The sequence below is a fragment of the Filicampus tigris genome, chromosome 20 (assembly GCF_054856515.1).
Source record: "Filicampus tigris isolate MCC_2025a chromosome 20, RoL_Ftig_1.0, whole genome shotgun sequence".
Taxonomy (NCBI): domain Eukaryota; kingdom Metazoa; phylum Chordata; class Actinopteri; order Syngnathiformes; family Syngnathidae; genus Filicampus; species Filicampus tigris.
In genome coordinates this window covers 9,179,768-9,202,402 of record NC_141236.1, presented here as the reverse complement: position 1 = coordinate 9,202,402, position 22,635 = coordinate 9,179,768, and the positions used below count along the sequence as shown (strand labels likewise).

At 42.6% G+C, this 22,635-nt stretch overlaps 1 protein-coding gene across 2 annotated transcripts in view; it reads left to right on the top strand.

Moving 5' to 3' along the window:
• Positions 1 to 22,635, top strand: part of sesn1 (sestrin 1) — a 50,979-nt gene that overhangs the window by 4,924 nt on the left and 23,420 nt on the right. For both annotated transcript variants that reach the window (XM_086017933.1, XM_086017931.1), the window contains one exon: positions 1,015 to 1,341. In XM_086017933.1, the coding sequence (XP_085874059.1) occupies positions 1,060 to 1,341 (282 nt within the window). In that variant the 5' untranslated portion in view covers positions 1,015 to 1,059. The remainder of the gene's footprint in view (positions 1 to 1,014; positions 1,342 to 22,635) is intronic.

The window sequence follows — 22,635 nt, the reverse complement described above, 5'->3', positions numbered from 1 at the left end:
ATTGTACCCTCACCTTTATTTACATTTCAAATATTAAGCTCTGTAGTTTTATATGCCACATTCTCCACTTGGCAGATGCAGCTCTCCGTTTTCTCGCTGGCCTCAGTCTCTTTTTCAAATGCAATTGTTGTGTCATTGCACCATTTTAGGACACAGCTAGAAAAAAAAAACAACCTACACGTGCTAATTTTTGCTTACATCATTGAAGGTGTGTGCTCCACAGTCTCCACTTAATTGCTCACTGTTTTCTCATTGCCCTCGGCGTCGTCAAGATTAAAATTGCAGCATTTGAGAAACCACAGCTAGAAATGACCTAAGGTACACACATGCTAATGTTTATGGTACCCTGTTGCTGTGTCTTAAGTCTGGATGTTGCAATATTATACTCCACAGTCTCCACATGGCAGCAGGGCTTCATTTGCTCGCCTCCTTCAGTCTCCTCTTTAATAAAATTGCAGCATCATTGTAACATTTGAGCATACACGGTTACAAATAACAAAAACACATTTCAGTGTTAATTTAGACTGTTGCTGTTTCACAACTCTCTGCGTTTGCAGGATTATATTCTTCAGTCTACCTGCACCCTCCTCTTGAATACAATTGCAGCATCATTGTACGATTTTCGGATACACACCTAAAGAAAAGACAAAAACCACATATATACTACCATTAGCTTACCCCCGTTGACGTGACTTAAGATACATTATACAGTACTATCACACTCTGCAGTACTCTGTTTTATAACTGCCCTTAGTCTCCTCTCAAGTAAAATTGTTAGACATGACCTGAAACGACAAAAAAAGCATGCTCACATTAGCTTAGCCTGTTGCTATGTCTTAGCGCCAGTCAATGCAGTTAATTAACCTCCAAAGTCTCCACTTTGCTACAGCGCTACATTTTTGCTAATAATGCCGTTTTCATTGGTTTACATAAATATTGCTATTTGATACCTGTGTATCATTCCTGTACCGTATACGTATGTTGAGTGATCTCATGTGCTAATATTTGCCTTAGCCTTATTGTACATCAACAACACACATCAAGTCTCCATATCAGAGGATGGACGCGCAAGATCAGGAGACTCTGGGCAGGTGGGACGGACTGGCCAGCCGGGACGCCAGCTCCAGGATGGCCGCCATGGAGCACATTCGCCAAGAGGTCCTGAGCAAAGTGGAGGCTATCGGGCCCGTGCCGGCGTCCTCGCCCTCGCCCTCACCGGCGTCCGGGTCCCCCGCCAGCAGCGACCTGAACGCCGTCCTGGCCCACCTCCTCATGCTCACCAAGCGTTGTCCTTTCGAAGACGTGAGGGAGCGATGCGTCCGGCTGTTGCAGGCCGTCCAGGTAGGAGGGTTTTATTAGTCCTGTTGTCTACGAAGCCCCTTCATTGATCTGCTGCCATCTGCTGCCTCCTCAGAAGTGTCAAACCTTTTCAAAACCAGTTCATGCTTTGTCAATTGGATTACCTTCAGTCACACTATTGGACAGCACACTTCTGTTAAATTATCATTGGTATCCACTATGCACCAAGGTTATTGTACTTAACGAAAACTGACAAAATAACTACTAACTAACTAACTAACTAATATCCTCTTTGTCTATTATATCCTACATGAGCTTTCAGGGTTTATTTTAAATGTATTTATTGTGGTATGGTTGCACGTCCGTAAAGGAGAAGGAAGGACAAACAGTTGTTTTAGGTTTGGAGGTTACTTTACTTTATTACACAATACTTAATGACTTTTTTAATCTTGCACTTGACTAATTACTTTATATACAAAAAAAAGTAAATCTAATACTAAACCTAATTAAAAAAAAAAACTAAACAGAAGCATTTTCCCAAAATAAAAAAGCCTTCTGTAAAAAGGAATTCAAACTAATTGAATCAAAAAACAATAACTAAAATGAGAAATCTTGCCACCCTCAGGTCTTTGTAACGTGAGGATACACAGATAGAAGTTACACATTTAGCTCATGCTATTATTAGCTCACTTTGTTGCCCTTTGACATGAAAGTTAACTCCACAGTCACTTTTCTGTACCAGTCTGCTTTCTTTGTAGTCCTTAGTCTCCTTTTGAATACAATTTCTGCATCTTTGTAACATTTGTGCATACACAGCTCAAAATGACAAACATGCTAATATTAGCTTAGTCTGTTTGTGTGCTTCAGTTAGCTACACAAGTATACTCCACAGTCTCCCCTTGGCTGCAGCACTCTGCCCTAAGTCTCCTCATGAAAACATAGCCCCTTATTCTCCTTGTTGGTTTTTTAGAATGTCTCATCCTGACAACGCAATTCAAGCGGATATGTTTATTGGAAGTATCCCGTAACACTCACCATCATCCGACATTTACGATGTGATTTAGTGTATGTTTAACTCGGTTTAGTCATCTGGTCATAACTACATCAGCTGAAAAAAGAAAAAAGTCTTGCTACTGTTTAGGTGCAGTGTTTCTTCCGCGAGATAGCGAGATGGATATTATCAGGATTAGCTTGTCGGACCTGAGCTCTCTATTAGCACTTTGATGGCTTGACATGTCGCGTTTGGGAGGCTATAAACCATTTGTCCGCTTGGCATCATTTGCTGTTTTTTTGCTGGAGTGTTTTTGGATGGTGGAGGGAGAATAGGGGCAGAGGGATGAAAGAGGGAGAAAGCTGCTTTGCAGGTTTTAACCGCACACCGCAGTACACGGCGTCTGGTATTTTTGAATTATGCTAAGCTGCATTTGCCCAGAGCTTGCCAAAGGCTGCTTTTTTATGAGCCGGCTGTTGCATCTCATGTGGACGAGGTCTTACAGTTGAAGACCCCAAATCCCTGACCTCCCCCCTCCTCTCATCCTCACACACACAGACACACCTTTCTCGCGGTTGGCAGAAATGGAAAAGGGGGGGGGGGCTTTCGGCTCAGACGGATCTTTAATGCCGTCAGATTCTTTGAAGACAAATTCTGAAAGCACTAAAGCGGAGTGCACACACCGATGAGTGGACCGAAAGTCGGCAAAATCTCAATTGCTTCTTTCCGATTAGCCTTTCTTTTACCTATCAGCCTTTCTCAGTAAGTGTTACGTTTGTGTTTTGAAAATGGTATACACCTACTTTTTGTTCTGTTCAACTAAATAACTAAAGCGTTAATTCTCAGTGTGGTACTCAGGCTTGCTGTGATGGTGTTTGAAATAATCACTCCCCAGGTACAGTTCAGTTGTATTGAACTTTTTCCCTCTGTTTGGATACAGTGTGAATGTTCAAACTGTTCATAACCTTACTGAGACTTGCAATAATGTTATTTTTCAGAAACACTTAGACCTGCTACACTATTGTATTTTAGTGGTTTATATGACATTTTGCAAATCTGAAAAGTTGTTCTCTAAACGTGCTTAAAGACATTTCTACAAAGAGTTTGTATTTTATTAATGTTTACAATTTTTGATGCCATTATTGTCTCCCGATATCAGTTATCAGCCTCGCTGACTACTAATAAGTTGGCTTTTACATGACACCCAATCCGCAGCATGCCCACTGTATAGACAAAAGTCCTCATAAGTACTGTACAAGCTGTGATGGCTGTTGGAGCAATTTCAGATTCAGAAAACTTTATTTATCCCCCGGCAGTGATCCCTTGAGCCGGGGATGGTGTTTGCGGTGTTATATTGCCCCAGTATTAAGAGTGAGCCCCATGGGTGAAGGGTTATTGGGTCAAGGCTGAAAATAGGGATCTGTGTGTGTGTGCGCGCGGGGAGGAGGGGCTCCGGTTCCCATGGGCTGTCCTCATACGTGTGTGCATGCATTTCTGGGAGTTTTGTCAACATATTAAAACAGGAGGTCATCCAAGGGGGGCTCGCGTTGGAGCTTGACACTATCGAGTGTCATTGATCGCATTGAAATAGACACACAGGTTGAAGGTTTTTTTTTTTTTTGTCCTACAGCTGTTCCCATAATAATAATATGAGAACGTCTAATATTCATTTAACTCAATTTCTACAACCATCGCTGTATTGAATTTCTGTACATAAAATACAATAATTAAAATTAGGGCTGAACAATTAAGCAAATTCATATCGCAATTTTGGAAGATTTTTAGTCGGTGGCCTTTGTTTTTTTATTTATGTATGTATATTTTCTTACTCTAAGTGAAGTTGCCTTTGAACTAATTTGTCTTTATTTTACTGTAAACATAACCTATAAAAAACCAAAACATATATGTATGATAATAGTTTTGCTGTGTAAATAATTTATTGCTTGTGTTTGTTAAAAAGTACAGAGGACATTTAAAATACAATATCAAATTGCATAAATATACGAGGTGTATGTCGTATTGTACATGAAGAAATTTGTAATATTAATGATCTCAATTATGATTTTTTTTTTCTTGCAATATTACAACTTTATCTTTGTCATTTACATGTTTTTTTTCTTGGAAAATTCTGAATTCATTCTCTGTTGAACTTTATTCTCCAAATTACAACTTTACATGCTGAAAAAAAAAAAATAATAATCTAAAATTTTGAGAGCAAAATAATGTTAGAATAATGTTGGATTAAAGTCAGATTTTACTCATCATATTTTTTACTTTTTATTCATGTAATATTTTTGATACATTCCATGATTATTATGAGTAAGTTTTAATAATTGGTTGACTCTATTCTCTTAATATTATTTTGCTTTCATATGGCGGTCCGACTGCACTTCAAATCCCGTATTTTGCCTGTTCCTCTGAAATCCATTTTTGTGACACTGATCGAATGCAAATAGACATGCGGGATTACCAGTGGGCGCACGCACGCACGCACGCACGCACGCAGGCACATACACACACACAAATCAACAGAGACAATTGTTGGGATTGGTGTGGGTCTATGACGGGGTGGGCAGACTCCATCACCCGGTCAACATATTCCCTCGGTTGCATGAAAGGAGTCCAGTCCAATCTCGCGGCCGTTTGAAAGGCCCGCAGAGTGGCTTCTTTGTATTATGTAATTGCGCCATTGTGTTCTCCCTTGAATTAGCTCTCAAATGGCTCATTCACTTTGCATTAAGCCCCACGCACGCGGGGCGATTGCAAATGGATAGATCTTAGCAACTCAACGTAGCACTTGATTACATTATATATTACTCCTAATGCTTTCTTTTTCGCTCATGCATTATTCAACTCAAAGCCCCGGTGAGTGCATCTATCTTACATCAACGATTGTACGGTCAAGTCAAAGAGGCATTTGTTCATCCGCCCCCCCCCCCCGCAATATCCGTCTTCCATTAAATAAAGCAGAATGTGGACAAACTCCTGTCAGAAGCATACGACGCGGCCGTTTAACATGACTCATCAACTGCCGCAATAAACACTCATGTGTCATTAATTACGCCAAACTGGCCTTCCCGGAATAACCTCGAATACTGTACATTGCTTTGTCCACCCGGAAGGCTTTGTCCCGTACTTGCCAGCCAGTCACATTGTTTTCTCTGGACAATGGCTCGCAGGTAGTTATTAATTATTGCACCTCATGGACAAAGTTTCAGATTGGTAACCCGAGGATACAATTGATTAATAACAAGCACGATGTAATATTTCAGCTACGCACCTGCGTGAGCTAATTTATAAGCTCTACTCTAAAGGAGTATTAGGGCCACACTGAAAATGGAAAAAAAAAAAAGAAAGTTTTTACTACATTGACAAAGTATAATATCAATATATATATATGAAATGTGTATGTATGTAAATAAAACACTTACGGTGGAACACTTTCAAATCAAAAAAGCTTTAAAAAACAATGCATCCAACAAAATAGAATTTACAACGAGGAAAGCCAGCACTAATCCTCTTAATTCCTACTATGCTAGCTGTCTATTTGCAGATATTAATGGTACCGACCTATTTGGGAGCTGCACACACCTCTCACCGCGCTGTCTCAATTGTAACTGCACAAACGAGTTGCCACGCATCTCTAGATGAGTCCAGTCGTAATCAATGACTGACTGCAATTTTGGAATCAGCATGCCAATTTATCAACATATTTTTTTTTCAAATTGTTCCCCGGTGTTATGGCCTGGACACAACATTAATTCATGTAAAAAAAAATAAAAAAAATAAAATAAAAAAGCTTTTCCTTTTTTTTTTTTTTTCCCCCAATGACTCCCACCTCTTTACAGAAAACGACACCACGTGACTTTTTGCACGACTTCTTAGTAAACGCTGGTGAGAAAAGGGTCTGTGATGACATGCTCTTACTGCCTATCGCATTGCTCGAGTCAAGGCTGAATAAACAAACGTCATGTGCCGACTTGTGGACAGATGCGGAGCGACTTTGTTGTGTTCATTTGGACCGTGCGGCACGCACTCGGAGGCGTGCCTCTACGACAGTTTCCGGAATGTTCCGTCTTGATCTCTTTTTATATGCTTTTGCGCTTGATTGTCAGTTTGCTTTTATGTGCATGTTTACGGGCATGCTGCCCACACTCGATTGCTGATTAACTGAGTCAATCGGAGGGGGGGGGGGGGGGGGGGGGGGGGCATAGCCTTGTGGTCTGCACAGATCTGCTTGGATTAGAGGAGCTCTCGGCAGAGCAGGACACACAAATTGTACGACGAGGGGGAGAGAAAGCTCCGCGAGCAGCAGGCGCTGACCTTTGGCACAGTGACTAAACAGTCAAATACTGTGTGGATATGGAGGATGTGATGGAGACTTCAAGCTGTCTGCGCATGCGTTGTGTGTATTGGCAGCTGCGCTTCGTGTGGGGTGTCTTGCGGGTGACGTCGAAGCGCTGCGCCGCTGTTACTTTGTAGATGCTTCAGGAATCCTCCCAGTCAGCTTGTCATGTTTTCCACTATGCCGCTGCGCGCTATATTTCTCTAAATGTCGATTTGCAACTGCTCTACTACTTTCAATGTTTCTTTTTGTAACATTTCCCCGTTAGAAATAAAGGTAAAGGATCCACCGCATGCATCTAGCATGTACATAATCATGAACCCATGTTACATAAATGACTAATCAGTAAATGATTCAACACAAACAAATCGCCTTCTTTATGTTAGCTAGCATGATAGGCCAAATAGCATGCTAGTACACACTGACATCACACAGCAAACATAAGTAGGGAAGTTAGAAGCAGCCAAGCTGGTGCGTCACACCATCTCCGAGACTTTTTTTGGGGGCGGCATGGCTCAGTGGTGGGGTGGTCGTTTCCACCATGTCGAAGTGTCCTTGAGCAAGAAACTGAACCCCCAATTGCTCCTGATGTTGCGTCATCAGTAGGTAAGCGCTTTGAGTACCAAAGGTAGAAAAGTGCGATACAAGTGACAGCCCCATTTACCATTTATCTAGTGAGAGCATAAGCAACAGAGTATCGGCTCTATAAAAAAATATATATATATATCTGGGAGGGACAATGGGAAGACTAGAGGCCCCAATCATGTTTGAGGCGCTATTCCGGTGTCCAGTTTCTTACTTTCCTCCCAAAATATGGTCAAATTCCAAATTTACAGTACGAGTGAATCACTTGAACTGAAGGCATGCAGGTTTTTCAAGGAACAGCCTGCCCGTCTTTTAAATCACCTATAATACCCCGGAGTGGGATCTGACACCACAGACAGACCCCCCACTTTCAAAGCCAGTGCAGTGTGCTTTGGCCCGCAGAGAAAGACTCGATACAAGGAGGGGGAGACCATGTTGGAAATGTGCAACTAGGTCACCGTCAATCCGGTAAGCCTGAATAAATCATAAAAAAAAAAAGAGTAGGCTTGTTCGCTTTTTAGTCGTGATTACTATATAAAAGTGCTACATATTTATGAAGCCGGTTTCCCAAACCACCAAAACGTGTGAAGGCTGCATTATCCTGGCACGCAGGGAGGGATGGGCTCACGTCGGGTTTGGGATTTTGCAGAGTGTTAGCAGTCGTCATGGTAGCGCCGACATGAAGTGCAATGGTGAAGTGGGGGTGTTGGTTGGTTGGCACTGTTACTTGAGGGTGATTATTTCTAGCCGTGCTATTCAGGAATTGAGAGAGAAGCCGAATTGTAGGGCTTATGTCGACTTGGAAGTGGAAAAGCGAATTGAGGGAGCAGGTGGAACAAACCGGGAAAAAAAACAAAACGGAAGCAAACGTGTCAGCTTTGTTTTTTTTTGTTTTTTATGTGAGGCCTCCCTAAAATGTTTAGAATTTCCTATCGTAACTCACGATGCAACAAGACAAAAAACACAACTAAGAAAAGGCTTTTGATGGCAAAATAGTATTTTACACACACAAGTCTCTTACCTCCATGACATGATCAGCTAGGCTGTGTGAAAATCCAGAGCCACCTTCAAGTTCACGTGTAGAAAACATCCACTTTCCCCCACGCTTCTTCTCTCATGCCAAAGTGAAATTTTGCTGGATGCACAATTTAGCATTTAGCTTAATGATTCTTACTGACCACTTTGTCCACCCAGCGGCGGGGTGAATTCATTCGCTCAATTGGCCATCCTTCGTTAAACCACCGTCACACCAAAGTGTTTACATTTAACATGCGTTTTAAATGTCTGGGCAGTCGATTTAATGCAGTTGTTAACTTTCTCGAGTGCGTGTAAATATGTAGAAGAAAAAGCGAGCGCCGGGCGGCGTTGCGCCGTTCTGCTGAATAAACAAGCCTCTCCGATATTTATACAGCAAGCCCCGGATGAAATTACATTCCTAGAAAATGATTTAGTGCGACTCTCTAATGCCTCCTCAGTGAACACGTCTCCCAAGAATGCATTAAATCCTCCTTTCTGTTGGTTTTAACGCTGCCAGTGGAAACCCAAGCTGGCGCAATCATAAATCAGTTGATCTGCTCGCCTTTTGCAGCACAACACGTTGAACTTGAGAAAGTATTCCACGCCGTCGCCTTCGGGCACCACGTGAATCACTTTTTATCGACCCATCGCCGCAATTTGACCTGTCGCCGCATGAAAACCGCAGGCGCGGTAAATAACGTCAAATGACTGTTGGATTGAAGGTGTGCATTTCCAAGGCTCTGGCAAGCATTAGCGAGGCGCTTTTTTTGGGATGGTAATGGAACGGAGCCGTTATTAATGTTGTTAATCACACCCGAGACGGTTTCGTACGTGACGGCAGCACGTCACCTCGGTGACATCCTGCAGCTCCGTTGGCGTCAATCACACATGCGGTTAAATGACTAACAGTTTTTAATATATCTGCTTTGGCATTTGGCTTTGCGGCAATATTTGGCAAGCCTTAAAGCTGTGAGCGGTAATACTCAGCGCTTCAGCAAAGTTTGACATAACACATCAAACACTCAGCCAATGATGATGTTAGTACATGATGTTATGACATGGTACCGTTTAGCATGCACAGTCAATAACATGGCTTCTGGCTGCGAAACTTACACAAAACTTAACAGTTTGAACCTCGTTCGCACCTGAATGTGAGATGCCACGGAAGGGTTAACTGTAACTGAATGTTTTGCTTTTTCTTTGGCTTCTCTGCAACACTTAGCACACCCGTATTTACAGTTAAAGTGGACATATTAAGGTAAAATTGACTTTTTGTTGCTTGTTTAGAAATAGAACGGTCGCTAGAGTGCCTGGCCATGATATAGGTACGGTAAGATGAGCTGCATTGAGCTTTGTTGAATGCGCAGATTAGCATTAGCTTGCTTGGAGTGTTAGCTTCTGATGAGCGGCGCTTGATTGTTGGTGCATCAAGCTCTTCGTGTTTGGCAATGTGCCCTTGCGCCACATACGATATGACATATGATATATGAACTGATGCCCGCATGAGTTGAAATCCTTCATTGTCATGTGCACTCGCTATTTAATTCTGGTGTGCTGCTATTGTCACATTTGCTGCTGTAAGGCCAGAATGTTTCAGTGTAGTAGTGACAAAGTCATATTGTATTGTCTTCTCTTCCCATTACTTCCTATGGGAAGATGAAATAAATAAGAGGTGGCTGCATATCACTCCCTACACACACACGCTAACATGGCCAATTGGTCAGAGTTAATTGAAGTAAAGAAGTAAAGGCAATGGAATCAACACACCTTTTGTCCTTCACCCTCTGTTGCTCTGCCTTTCATTTAATGGCTCACAAACCTTTGACTGCCTGCTGCAGTTAGCATTATGGCCACATGAGGGCACTCTGAGCCTACGCGCTGCCTTTGTTGGCTTGACGGGATGGGAATTTTCCATGAACTGGGCATGAATGTTTGCAATGCTCCGCATGATTTTGATATTTTCCTTTTGCCCTGGTCACTGGGCTGTCATCCAGCTGATGTGTATTTGCTTGTGTGTACGTCTATGTGGTTAGGCCCGTGTGTGTCTGCTGATCCGTCTGCCTCGCAGTGAGTGCATTTGTGTGTGTTGTGTTTACATGTCTCGGGAGATTTATAGCAGGCAGCGTGCAGGATTTCAAGTCATCTGGTCACCAAAGCCAGTCAGGTGGCTGCGGCCCAGACCGAAGTCTGAGGTGGACCCCTATTAGGATACAAACCACACTCGGCTCCACACTCTGGTCACCCTACCAAAAATACATAAACAAAATTTTAGGAACCCAAATGTATGTTTTTCTTAGGAATGTTTGCAGTGCTATATTACAGCAAACGTGTTTTTTTTTTCTTTACAGTACACAGTGGCGTCACCTTATAGAAGACCCAGCTTATGAGGTTTTTCGAGATATAAGCCGTCAGCTATAAGCTGTTTTTTTTTTCTTTGACTGGCGAGCAAACACTTCAAATGCTAGCGCTGTCTGGTGGCAGAATACATTACTCAACAAAAGTTTTATGTCAAACTAAACATAAAACAAAGAGTCATGCACATTGTGTATTATAAACCACCACATAGATTTGTCTTTAAGTCTGATTGCTTAATGCCAACACATGATGGGAAACGCCATAGAGGTGCTAACGAATAACATCTATGTGGCTGTGTTACAACCCTTTAAGCAAAGAATATTTGAACACTAACGATGCCGCAGTATAAACAATATAACTTCCTTATTGTGCGTCTGCACGAGTGTATTCTACTGCCCCCCCCGGTGGCTGATTCGCACAAACCAGAAGGAGCCGCAATGAATTAATCATGACTCACAAACTGTTTAATTCTTTACATTCTATTTAATAAATCATCACAATACGCCAACAGGCCTATTTCTTATTTGCTTGCATTGTGTGTGTGTGTGTGTGTCTCAAGCAAACGGTTTTGCCTCAAGCTTCGCCTATCGCCACGCCAGCTTAGTCCCGAGCTCCCGTGTTGTTTTAGCGTGCGTTGTATTGTTTCAGTCGCCGTGCCGTGCGGCTGTGTAGCTATTGTGCGCCTTTCACGGGCTGCATTGTCCGGAGCTGCTGTGTATATGAGTGCTTGTTTATGTTACAGGCCTGCTCGTCAGAAGGGCGACAGATTCGCGCTACAGGACCACCCCGTTCCCACAGTTGTTCACCTCTGACCTTGACTCTTGTGCTGCCAAGGCCAATGTGTGCGTGTGTGTGTGTGTGTGGCAAAGATGCACTGGAAAAGAGTGAGAGTGTGTGTATGTGTTTGACTGGCTGAGTTTTAAAATGCAAGAGGCTGAGTTTTTCCCCTGCAGTAGGTGAGAGAGAAAGATTTTAAATTTCATTGTGTAATTGCTAATGGAACGGCATCCCTATAATTATCTTTAGGATAAATGTAGTGCTTGATTGCATTTCACATTCCTAAGACAAATCACATGTCATAGAACACAGGTGTCAATCACAACTGACAGCTAAACAGATCTGGCCCGCCATGTCATTTTATGTAGCTCACTAACGTAAATAACGGGGGCCTTCTTCACGTTTCTTGCTAAATGGGTGTTTTCTTTTCATTTTGGCACAAAAGCTGATCCAAAGTTGCGGTTTTTCTTCACTTAAACCAATTTTGCAAGGATTTGTTTCCAACAAACATTAATTAACACAAATTGACAATAGCTACAGCTATTTTAATATCAAATATACATACCGGTATTATAATATAAAGTCTATGATATTGTAAGAAGGCCTGAGCTGAGGTTAAAATCGAAGCAGAACCTCTCAACTTTGTGGCCGACATGCTAGCCGCTATTGTGATTTCTCTGGAAACAGTTGTTGACCGTGCAACAATCCTCATTGTAACAGACTCCACTGTCATGCCGTAACGATATTATGCTATGAACAATAAATATTCTATGAATTGAGAACCATGACCAAAAGAGGCATTTGCAGAGAAAACCCAACGACAATTTCTGATCATCTTCCATGATAAGCCTCCGTTGTCACTTAAAGTACGCGTCGTCCTCCGTGACCACACGTGTGTAACGTGCCAGGGGAAGCGTGCGTAAAAGAGGAAACGTTGGCTCTCTTCCCTTTTCCCTCAGTTGACAGTTCAACGTATTTAAATGCCTTGACCAAAACGGAAACGTGCAAATGGAGTTCACCGACTCCGTTTTTTTTTTTTTTTTTCCCCCCAGTCCCCAATCCTCCCTAGCTCTGAAAACCTTTATGTCTCAGCACCTTTTGATTGTCCGAGCCATACCGTTATGTCATGATGTCATCGGTCACGCTTTTCGGCTTTAATGCAGCGCCGTGGTACAGCGGCGCATTCCTCCCGCGCGTATTACTGTACAGCTCCGCGTGCCTGCATTCCGTGCGAGTCTTGTTGTCATGCTTGGCTGTCATGTTTTCCAGCAATAGGGGAGGTTACGAAATGAACACATCATGCCGACTTGACACGTTGGCTCGTCGAAAGCGCGCTCTCAGGGACTGTTGCCATTTCGGCCTCAAATTGAAAAGATTCTTGTTAATGATTTCACGTATTGGCAGCTCGTGAACTTCTTTGTAACTAGAATCACAGTCATTGTAATTGTTTGACCTGTTTTTTTTTCCCCCCCCTAGTTAGCAGACTACTACCTAGTTCACGGACGATAACAGATGGACAGTGTCAATATGATTGTGACTGAAGGTGTGTTCCATTTATATCCAAAGTTAATTATCTACAAATATTGTGTTTTGGATTTGTGGTTAGTCTTTGTTGTTATTTTTCTCTCCGTTCTGTTCCATTCTCACTCGTAGCAAGGAGGCTTAATCCATAGCCCAGACCTCGATGCAGAGGACCAAAATGCTTCATGCAATTGGAATTTGCAGACAAAAGCTTTATCTTTCATCAGAATGCTGTTCAGAATCCAAACGTACGACCTTTTTCTTCATTTGTGCTTGATTCTTGTTTCAAAATATGCTGTCTCTATTGAAAATACAGATGGTCCAAAATACAGTTGACTCATTTTGTCAATCAAATCTGCCCAACAGCGTAACCTAGGGATACGTAAGATTTATAGTCGTTCGTCTTTGTATGTCACAGAGATTTTTTTTTATGTGCACAGAATTTTTTTTAATTTTTATTTACATTTTTATTTGGATAGTGTTAAACGTTTTGCTCTTTGTAACTCTCCGACTTGAGATGCCAACATAGTCCCCAAACGATATGCTTTTTGAATAATTCTGATGAAGTAATACCATTTCTTTTCATCATACGATAGGTTCAGTCTCATTCAACAGTTCTATTACTGGAACAAGTTTCGTAACTCTTGGAGGACGGTCTGCTAGCCTCGTATTTCTCGTGAACTTTGGAACCAACGATGCCACACAAAAGGGTCACGACTACGCCAACCAGGCCAGCGAGCTTAGTGTAACCTTCCAGCAAGGCGATTAACGAGTATGAGCTCGGCGTTTCAAATCCCAATCGTAATCTCATGGGGACCAAATAGCGCCTAAGACCGAGATCTGCTCTGTAAATATGAGCAAAAGTTTCGAAACGAGGCGTTTCATTATTCAAGCGACACAAGAGCATTTTTGAAATTGCGCTGCGGAGAAGCGGGGCTCAACGTGGACGAAAAGGACTGTAAAACTCCAGCAGACCGTGACTGATTATTTTTCCAAACATTTGGACTACGAGTGTAGAAGAGCAGAAATAGTCGAGGGTTTGGTTAAGCGTGGCTTGCACTCTTTTGAGAGACATATCTAGGTCACAGGGAGATCGACGAGACCAAACTTTTCGGTGCGGTTTGCTCACAGTCCGCGGTGGCCGGTTGCCAAACAATTGGCCTGTGCCCCTGTACCTTTGCTAAGCATCTCGTCGTGTTGCAGTAAACACCGAGAGGCCCAGAGGAAGCCAGGCATGCAAAAAAGCTGGCAACACAAAATGTACACTAAAGCTTGAGTCACCCGGTCCAGCTCATTTTCTTTAGGCATCTATCTGAACAGCCAGGTGGATACAGTGAGCCCCCTGTTCATCATGGGGGATGCATTTCAGTCCCACCTGTTATACCTGTAGGTCAGTGCTTCTCAGTTATTTTCTGTAAACCCCTCCCAGGAACAAGAAAACATTTCATGCCCCCCCAACTCGCTGCCGCAGCTATAAATAGCATCATTTGTCTAAACAAGAAATTGTTATAATTACACCTCTGCATTGCATTTTATCCTTATTTACATTAAAGAAAACATAAAGACACATAGAGCTTACAATAAAGAATAACTTCATTAACATAGTTTTTAAAATGTGTAAAAGATTTGTAGTGCATCAATTTGACTGAAGTAAAATAATAAATGAGCGCCACTACCACCTACTGTAGTGGATGTCCAATTGCACTTTATTATTGCATGACAAAAAAAAAAGCATGTTCCCAAACGCTTTGAAGACATTGTTTCTTATTTTCTGCCTTTTTTTTTTTCTTTACAACATAAGACAAAGATAATGACATTCAAACCCCTCCCACCCAGAAATCATCCAAAAACATTTTTAAAAAAGTATTTATTTTTACAATGTCTAGCCTTAATCATTCAGCGATTCCCAATCCGATGCGAGAGGCCCTCTCGGTCAAGGGGTCGCCTCAGGATATCACTCAGTGACTTGCTTTCCGATGTTCATTGGCCCGATTCAGGCAACCGTCAAAGGCCCCACTGACTCACTTCTCATCACTTGACGTCAAGCTGGAAGGAAAGGAAGGAACACTATATGGACCTCTTGTCATATACTTGACGCTGCGCAGAGGGAAAGCAAACATGGTCGATAACTTATGTAACACGTCTCCTCCATGTCCGGGGAACAAGTGGAGGTGTTGTAACCCGTACTGAAAGAAGACCCTATGATTTATTATCCCCACCCCTAAGTGGGAGAAATAGGTCAATTTCTTGCAAATCATTATGTGTATTTAGACACTCCGACTGTTCTGTTTCTGTCTCGGAGTCCTTATTGGCCATCTGGTGTTTGCTTATCTTTATGGAGGGTTTGCTTATTTTCCTCTGCAGTGTCCCTTTGCAGACATTCAAGCAGCCTTTGTTTGTTTGCCTTTTTATATCATGAGCTATAGCGAGACTCCTGGTCTATATGCGCTCTGAGACATTGTATTTATATCTGAATGTCAATATTTGTTTGCAAAGCGGGGGCCGTCAGATGGCATAAGATTGGTGTCCTAATAATGCAGACAAGGCGCAGTGCATTTCAGCAAAAGGCAGAGCAATCTTTACAATGAAGTCAATGTGTTAAAATGCCTCTATAGTCAATCAACCTTGCAGTTTTGCAATTCAGAATTTGACAAAAAGCTTTCAAGATGTTTTTTTCTTGGCTTTTGTTTATTTTTTGTTCTTGCACTACCACAGCAAGCACTGGAAAATGTCGTGACACCAAAGTGGAAACTCTTTGTCTTTCCCGGCGGCTCAGTACATTAGAGCTATAATAATAAAACAAAAACAGTTTTTACTACTTTTTATTTATTTATTTTTTTTAAACCTTAAAGTTGAAGTCAACCCAGAAATTTTCAAATCACAATTGCAATCAGAATGCCTGTTTTGATTTGTGGAGATGCATACAACATATTATTGTAAAGATTTGTTTTTTTTTGGGGGGGGGGGTGACTTCCCCTTTGCCTGTAATCACACAGATCATATGAATATTGTGTATCTCAGGTGGCTATAGCCGCACTTTGACACAATTTTAAGTTCTGCCAGGGTGTAATTCAATATCAAAACGAGTTTATCAGATTACTAATTTACTACAACGCATTCTGTGGTTGGTTGAATGCCAGCCATTGAGAGTTTATTTGTGTGAACAACTGTACAAACATGTTGGTCAAGGTGACGGTTAGTATAATAAATTCTGTGCCAAAAACCCCAGAGCCATTTGGTGTGTAAGTGACATTTGGTGGCCGTTCTGCGGCGCAAACCGTAAAGCTTCTTTTCTGGGAACTCTTCTCTGCGACGGATGGTGTCTTTCTACTTCTGAATATGGGTCAACAAGGAAAAGTAGGTTTTGTTGAATCAAGGAACCTCTGTGAAATACCACACGTAACCGCGCGTTTCGGAACGCAGGTGCGTAAAGGTGAACATCTCGCCGAGACGTTCTGAGCAAACATTCTGTCCTCGCTCCACTCTCCGTCTTGGACGTTTTCACTTTTCCCACATGCGAGAAAGCAAAGATGGCGGAAGATGAATCTTTCATTGTGTGGCATGTCATTTTCACTAACAGCATGCTCTTTAGTTCTTATTCCAAAGACTGCAGTTCAACTTGTTTCTTATCTCCGCCAAGCCCAAAGGAGTAAGCAAGTATTTACAAGAGTCTGGCTTTGTACAACTCTAAATGTACCTAGGCACATACTGTACTGCACTCTTTTTTTTTTTTTTTTAAACAGGTACTTGCATGATTCCTTGTTATCTTGACAATTTATTTTTCCCTTCATCGTTGCTGTTTTTTGTTATATTTCTAACTCACATTATGAAGTGGAAGGAAGTAGTGGAAAAAAATGGTCCAAAACACACTTAGGATAGTTGGGTGGAATCTGAAAACTTTTTTGCATTATTTTTCAGCCTTGTTTGACAGATTCCTGACTCTTGGTTGCAAAAACAACTGCAGTCGCCATTGTGCAACTGGATTTGGCAACAAATGAGAAAGACACAAGCCATGGATGTTTTCTTTGTGCAGATTGTTGCAGCAGAAGTCGATTGTGCGTACTTTTTTTTTTTTTTTTTTCTTTTTCTTTTTTCCTGGGAGGCTTCGAAACTTCACAGAACCGAACAAAGAACGAGGTTAAGAAAAAGTCATCCTCACGATGGGGGCAGTGCAGTCCTATCGGTGCTGTAGCCCAGTGTTGTTTACTGCTAGGTGTCCCGTTTGCACAGTTGTTCCCTCGCTGCCAAGCCTCCACACCCTGTGACTAGCATTAATCAGTGCGCGCGTGTGTGTGTGTGTCTGAAATCTGAGCGAGGGAGGATGTGAGTGATGTTTATGTGCAAGAAACAAAGTGTGCTCTGTGTGTTTTTGGGAGGAAACAAGGGGTGGATGGGTAGAAAGATAGATAGCGATAAAAAGTAGGCGAATGTTTTGTGTACAGTATTCTTGTGTAATTCAGTGCTTTTGTGTGTATGTGCGTGCACTGTAGAGACATACACACACACACACACGCTCGTGAAATTGAGATTAGCCCCCACCTAATTGTGTCCATGCACTCAGAGCCTATTAATGCCTGACCCGGCCTCCTCTCTACTTCCCCACTTCCCCCCATACATAACTGTGAAGACTCCCAGAAAACAGGCGGCAGCAAAACAACAACCGCCGTTAACAGAGGGCGAGTCGGCCGCTCTGATTGGCTGTCGACGGCAGCCGGGCCGGGCCGCCATTGGTGGAAAGAGACACACCTCTAAATCTGTTTATGTGCAGCCTAAAAGCAAAGGAGGGGCCATTATAAGGAAGTGGGTTCAGAAGGGAGGGGAGGCGGGGGGAAAAAAAAAAACTCTGGACAACATTCATTGGAGCTTGTCCATAAACTTCTAGGAAATCGAGGTTGTTTATTTGCTTTTGTGTGTATGTGTTTTTTTTTGTGTGTGTGTGCCAGGACTTTGTTATAAAAACACAAGCTAGCCTAATTTAGTCAGCACCGAGCCCGTCCCAGAATAAGTGAGCACTGTGCAAGAAAAACAACACAACAACACACGTTTATCGTGTTTCTGCAGCCGGGTCCTGTCTTCGCTTGCGCCGCTTCATCATCGACAGCATGCTTCTCATAGTTGACACGCACACAAAAACAGAAGGCCGCTTTTGAAACGTGAAGCATCCAGCAGTCATTTGTCTCATGTGACATGTACTGCAACGCTGCCATGCGTACAGCAAGGCGGCTGCCTTTTGACGAGCCTTGTTGTTCTCTCATCGCAGACACCCTGGAGGAACGGGGGAGTCTGAGATGTTTTTGTCTGCATGCAAAAAACATTGTCAAGGCAGCAAGCCAGGGCTGAACCCCATAGTGACGTTTTATTTTTATTTTTTTTTTCAAAGAAACTGCGCGGCTTACAGTTGTTGACATCAACTTCTACAAAGGTGCCGGGCGGATGAATCATGAGCCAGGTTTCGGTTCGTACACGGATCACACAAACCCTGATCGGGCTTGCCTTTCTTCCGCACCATGTGTAGGCGGGATGGAAATAGGTGCACCTCAATAAATTGATTCATGGAAAAACACATTTGTTTCAGTAGTTCAATTGAAAAAATGAAATTCATATGGATTCGCTACTCACCAAATTTGATATATATACCGATGTTGGTTCATTCGCAAGCATAGTGGCGAGATAAAACGTAATGCGCTATTTTGTCCGATAGTATGGCACGCTTTACAATGGAAACAATGAAATGTCTAAAACATCAAACGGAGCCACACCAAACTGTAGTGCTTGATGGAAACAAGGCAATTGCCAAAAACACATGTTGAAGAGCCATGAGTATGTTTCCAATGGGAATGAGTTGTGGTGTAGAAGCACTTAAGAGCCTTGACCTCAACCCCATCTTACACCTTTGAAATGAACTAGAATGGCAATTGCGTTCTCACGGGTGCTTTTGTGGATGAATGGAAAAAAATTTCAAGCCCAAGATACTCCAGCATTTTGACTTCATGTTGGTGGAATGGCCACGTTTGGGGAAAAAAATGTGTCCCTTGAGGAAGATTTGTTCATCCACTTTTTTGTCTTTGGCAGCCTCTCGATGACTTCTGCAAGTTTCTCCTCCTGGGCAAGAAACGCGCTCTCAAGTTATGTTGTTATGAAAGCTTTTTAGCTGTACTTGTTAGAACAGCCACGCCTAATGCCATGGTCTTAATGACTTTTTTTTTTTTTTTTTTCCATTCTTTGGGTGTTAAAGAATTGAGTGTTAAAGATTGCTGCCGCAAGTTGGTGGAGTTTTTTTTTTTTTTTTTTTTTTGTCAGCAGATGCCAAGACGAGGATACAGTTGATTTTACAGCTTTTAAAAGCCCTACTTGAACAGTGCTAGTCTGCCCTTTGGCTGCTTCATGCCGCCTATGAAAAGTGCAGCATTGCTGTGTCATCTGCTCCTTGTTAACTACCACCTCACCCTGAGTTATAAGGGAACGATGATGGTTGCGCACAGCTCACACGCTCTCCTGAGTGTGCTGTGACAAATATGGGGCGTTGGGGGGGGGGATTCAAGTGCAAGACCTGTTATTGCATCGAGGGCCCGGCCCCCTTTTTCCCACCACACAATTGTTTCCTTATGTCACATTTGTTGGTCTTCGCTCTTGCCCTCATCCGCACTGTTGTTAACATTAGATCATAGCCCGGGACAAGCTTTCATTTTCCTCACCTGAGCGCAGAGAATCTAACATAGAAGGAGACACATGCTGATATTTACAAAAATGCTGTTTTAATAGACAAAATGCCACGATGCATATTTGTCATATTTACAGTGCAGTTATCCCTCACTATGTCGAGCAGTTACTCAACTGCATGTCTCCAGTAATGTAAACATCGTTAGGTAATTGAACATAGCCTTTAGCCTACCACCGCTAGTCAGAACAAATTGTAATCCACGGTGGTTTGGCAGAGGGAGGATTCAAACAGCTGCCAGTGCTCTTTAAATCGCTTTATGAAACAAATAGTAATGAAATACAGGAAAAAGGAGCACATTATTAGCACACTATCCTAGCTAGCCTCAAGCACCAGAGTGGATAAAACTAGAACCAGCAAGTACATTTTCCATTTCACTCTAAATTATCAGATTTTTACATGACGTAGGCAGTCAGTTTCATAGAAATTGTGACGTACTGTATTATGTTTTTTTAGCTACCTATAGATGGACACATTTTTTGAGACCCTAGTTTAGAAATACCAAACTATTGCAACAGTATCAGAGCCATATTCGGTTACTCTGAAATTCCCTCGTCCTGAGCTGAGCACACACACACACACACACACACCTTAGTTTGTGTACTACCCAGTAAACAATCATTTTTTGTGAGTCTGTTTGCAATCGTTGCTGATTTTATTTTCCACCCGCACGGCCAAATTCGAGATATTACACAATATGTAAACATGTAATACAGTGGGCATCTGTGTCTGTGCATGTATGTGCGCGCGCGCGCGCGCTCATCATGACCACCCCCACCTCCGCCTGCAGACTGTTGCTGACTGACATGTTGTTCACGCAACCATGTTATTTGAATCAACGTTGGGACTCACATCGTCATGGCGATACACACTATGTAAATAGACATAAATATAAGGGTCTTATGCAAGCATCGGGAGTTCTCCTATATCTAAAATATTCTGGTGTTACAGAGCCGTTGTTTTTGAAGTGGGTGCACAGGTATGTTAGCATTCCTGCATCTGGGTCGGTCTACCCAAGGTCGGTTTATTGAAAGGCACGTAACACATTGATGGATACGTAGTGTATAAATCGCAGGTACGTAAGAGTGTAAGCAAACAAGAGTCCAACACTGATATGAGATTAATTGCAAACCACTCGGTCGTGCAAAATATTCGGTCTCTTTTTTCCAAATCGCTCCCATATGTGTGCGAATGCGCGACAAACTGCAAATGGAAAAAAAAAAAAAGCCTGTTGAATTAATACCGGTGCGTGAGCATGTATTCGTGTGAGCGTGTGTTTTTTGTGTGGTGTGTCGTTAGGCTGCAGCCCGCTGGTTGAAACTAGTTTGTCTGTTATTGTGGGCTATGTGGCTGCGGTCTTGCCACACAAAGACACATAATAACAGACGTGGTGGGGGCTCAGGGTAGACTACACGCGACAGGGAAGTAGGGGAGACGTGCACCTTTTGTGATGTTTTGTGGAGGTGTTGGTGGCAGAAGATAAAACAGAAAAGAGACGATCGATACTGGCAAAATTACGAGGGAAGGTCTCGTGTGAAACTAGACATGCCGGTGCGTAATCCCGCAAATGAAGCACAACCAGTGGGTAGGAAGTTGTCGGAGCCCACTGGGTGAGTTTCTTTAGCAGCTGTGTGAAATTTCCACGCTAGTATGCAAATGGTGGGCTGTGCATTTGCCACCCGGCCCTTCACTGGGGATTTAATCCACTTCTTATTATGGGCACTATTTTGTCTCAATCATAGAAACTGTACCAAAATGAAATCTTAACAGCACTCAACTGTGCCACACACATCATCTGCAGGCGTTCAGAAATTCCGTATTTATCTTAGCATGGCAAAAGCAGAAAAATCACATCCAGTGTTTTTCCCCCTTTCCGCTCACATGTCCGCACGAAGGGCAACGCCCTCTCGGCTGACGGTGACTAAGGTGGACTTGTTATTGTCGGCAGCTGGCAGAGGGCTTTCCTGTCCAATCGGCCCAAACGCTGAGGCGGCAGACCTGCAGCGGTCGGAGTGAAATAAACAGAGAGAGAGAGAGAGAGAGAGAGAGAGAGAGTGTATGGGCCATGTGGGGTGACCGTCAGCTAATCCCCGGGCAGGTTGGTGGGATTGCAGGAAACGGTCATGGGAGATGGACTAAAGAAAGAGAAGCAAATTCCTCCCCTCTCACCCCAAGTGGCTTATACTGATGGACGTACACGTGCGGGGTAGATGTGTGAAAAGCCAATAACACACTGGCCAAATATGTCTTACCACCCACTTAGTTTGTCAGAGATGAGTTGTGGTGGCATTCACCCCTAACCCTCCAACCTTGTTCCACATTTCCTTCCGTGATGACTGATGACGAATAGGACAATCGTTCAAATTCTTCTCGTTTGAAAAGGGACATACACGTACTGTATAAGGAGAAGTAAAGGCATGTAGAATAAGGTAAAATGAAACTCAAATACAGTGAACCTTCTCCATTCACGGTTCACATGCTCACCACGCGATTTGTTTATTGTAGAACGGAACAGTAAACTGCCGGTCAGCTGGTGATGACGAGTTGGTGCTCAACGTCTAAGGTACTATAAGTGCCGAGATGAAGAAGAGTTGTTTGCGATATAATTTGAAAATGAAACTCACATTTTTGCTTTTTTTGCTCAGACCAAAGCAATGTCTAACATAAAATATTACTTTGGTGCCATATTGTAGCCTGTGTTGTAGTAAGGGGAGAAGCTTCATTTAGTCAGGCCATAGCATTGTCTAATAAAAAAAAGTGCTTTGCTACCACCTGTAGGCAATGACAAACCTTTTTGGGTGGCCATCAATTACTTGTGGATTGTCGCTCTTCACTGCAGTTTGTTACCATAACGACCGTGAAGAGCAGAAGGACACTGTCATTTGCGTTACTCTGTCTTTGGCTTGTTCATATGAACATTTTTACCGTAATAATACTCATACACTTTAGCTTGTCACATCCATTTGCATTACAGCAGAACCGAATGCGAATCAGTCATGAGGAAGGATTTTTTTTCGGATGGATCCG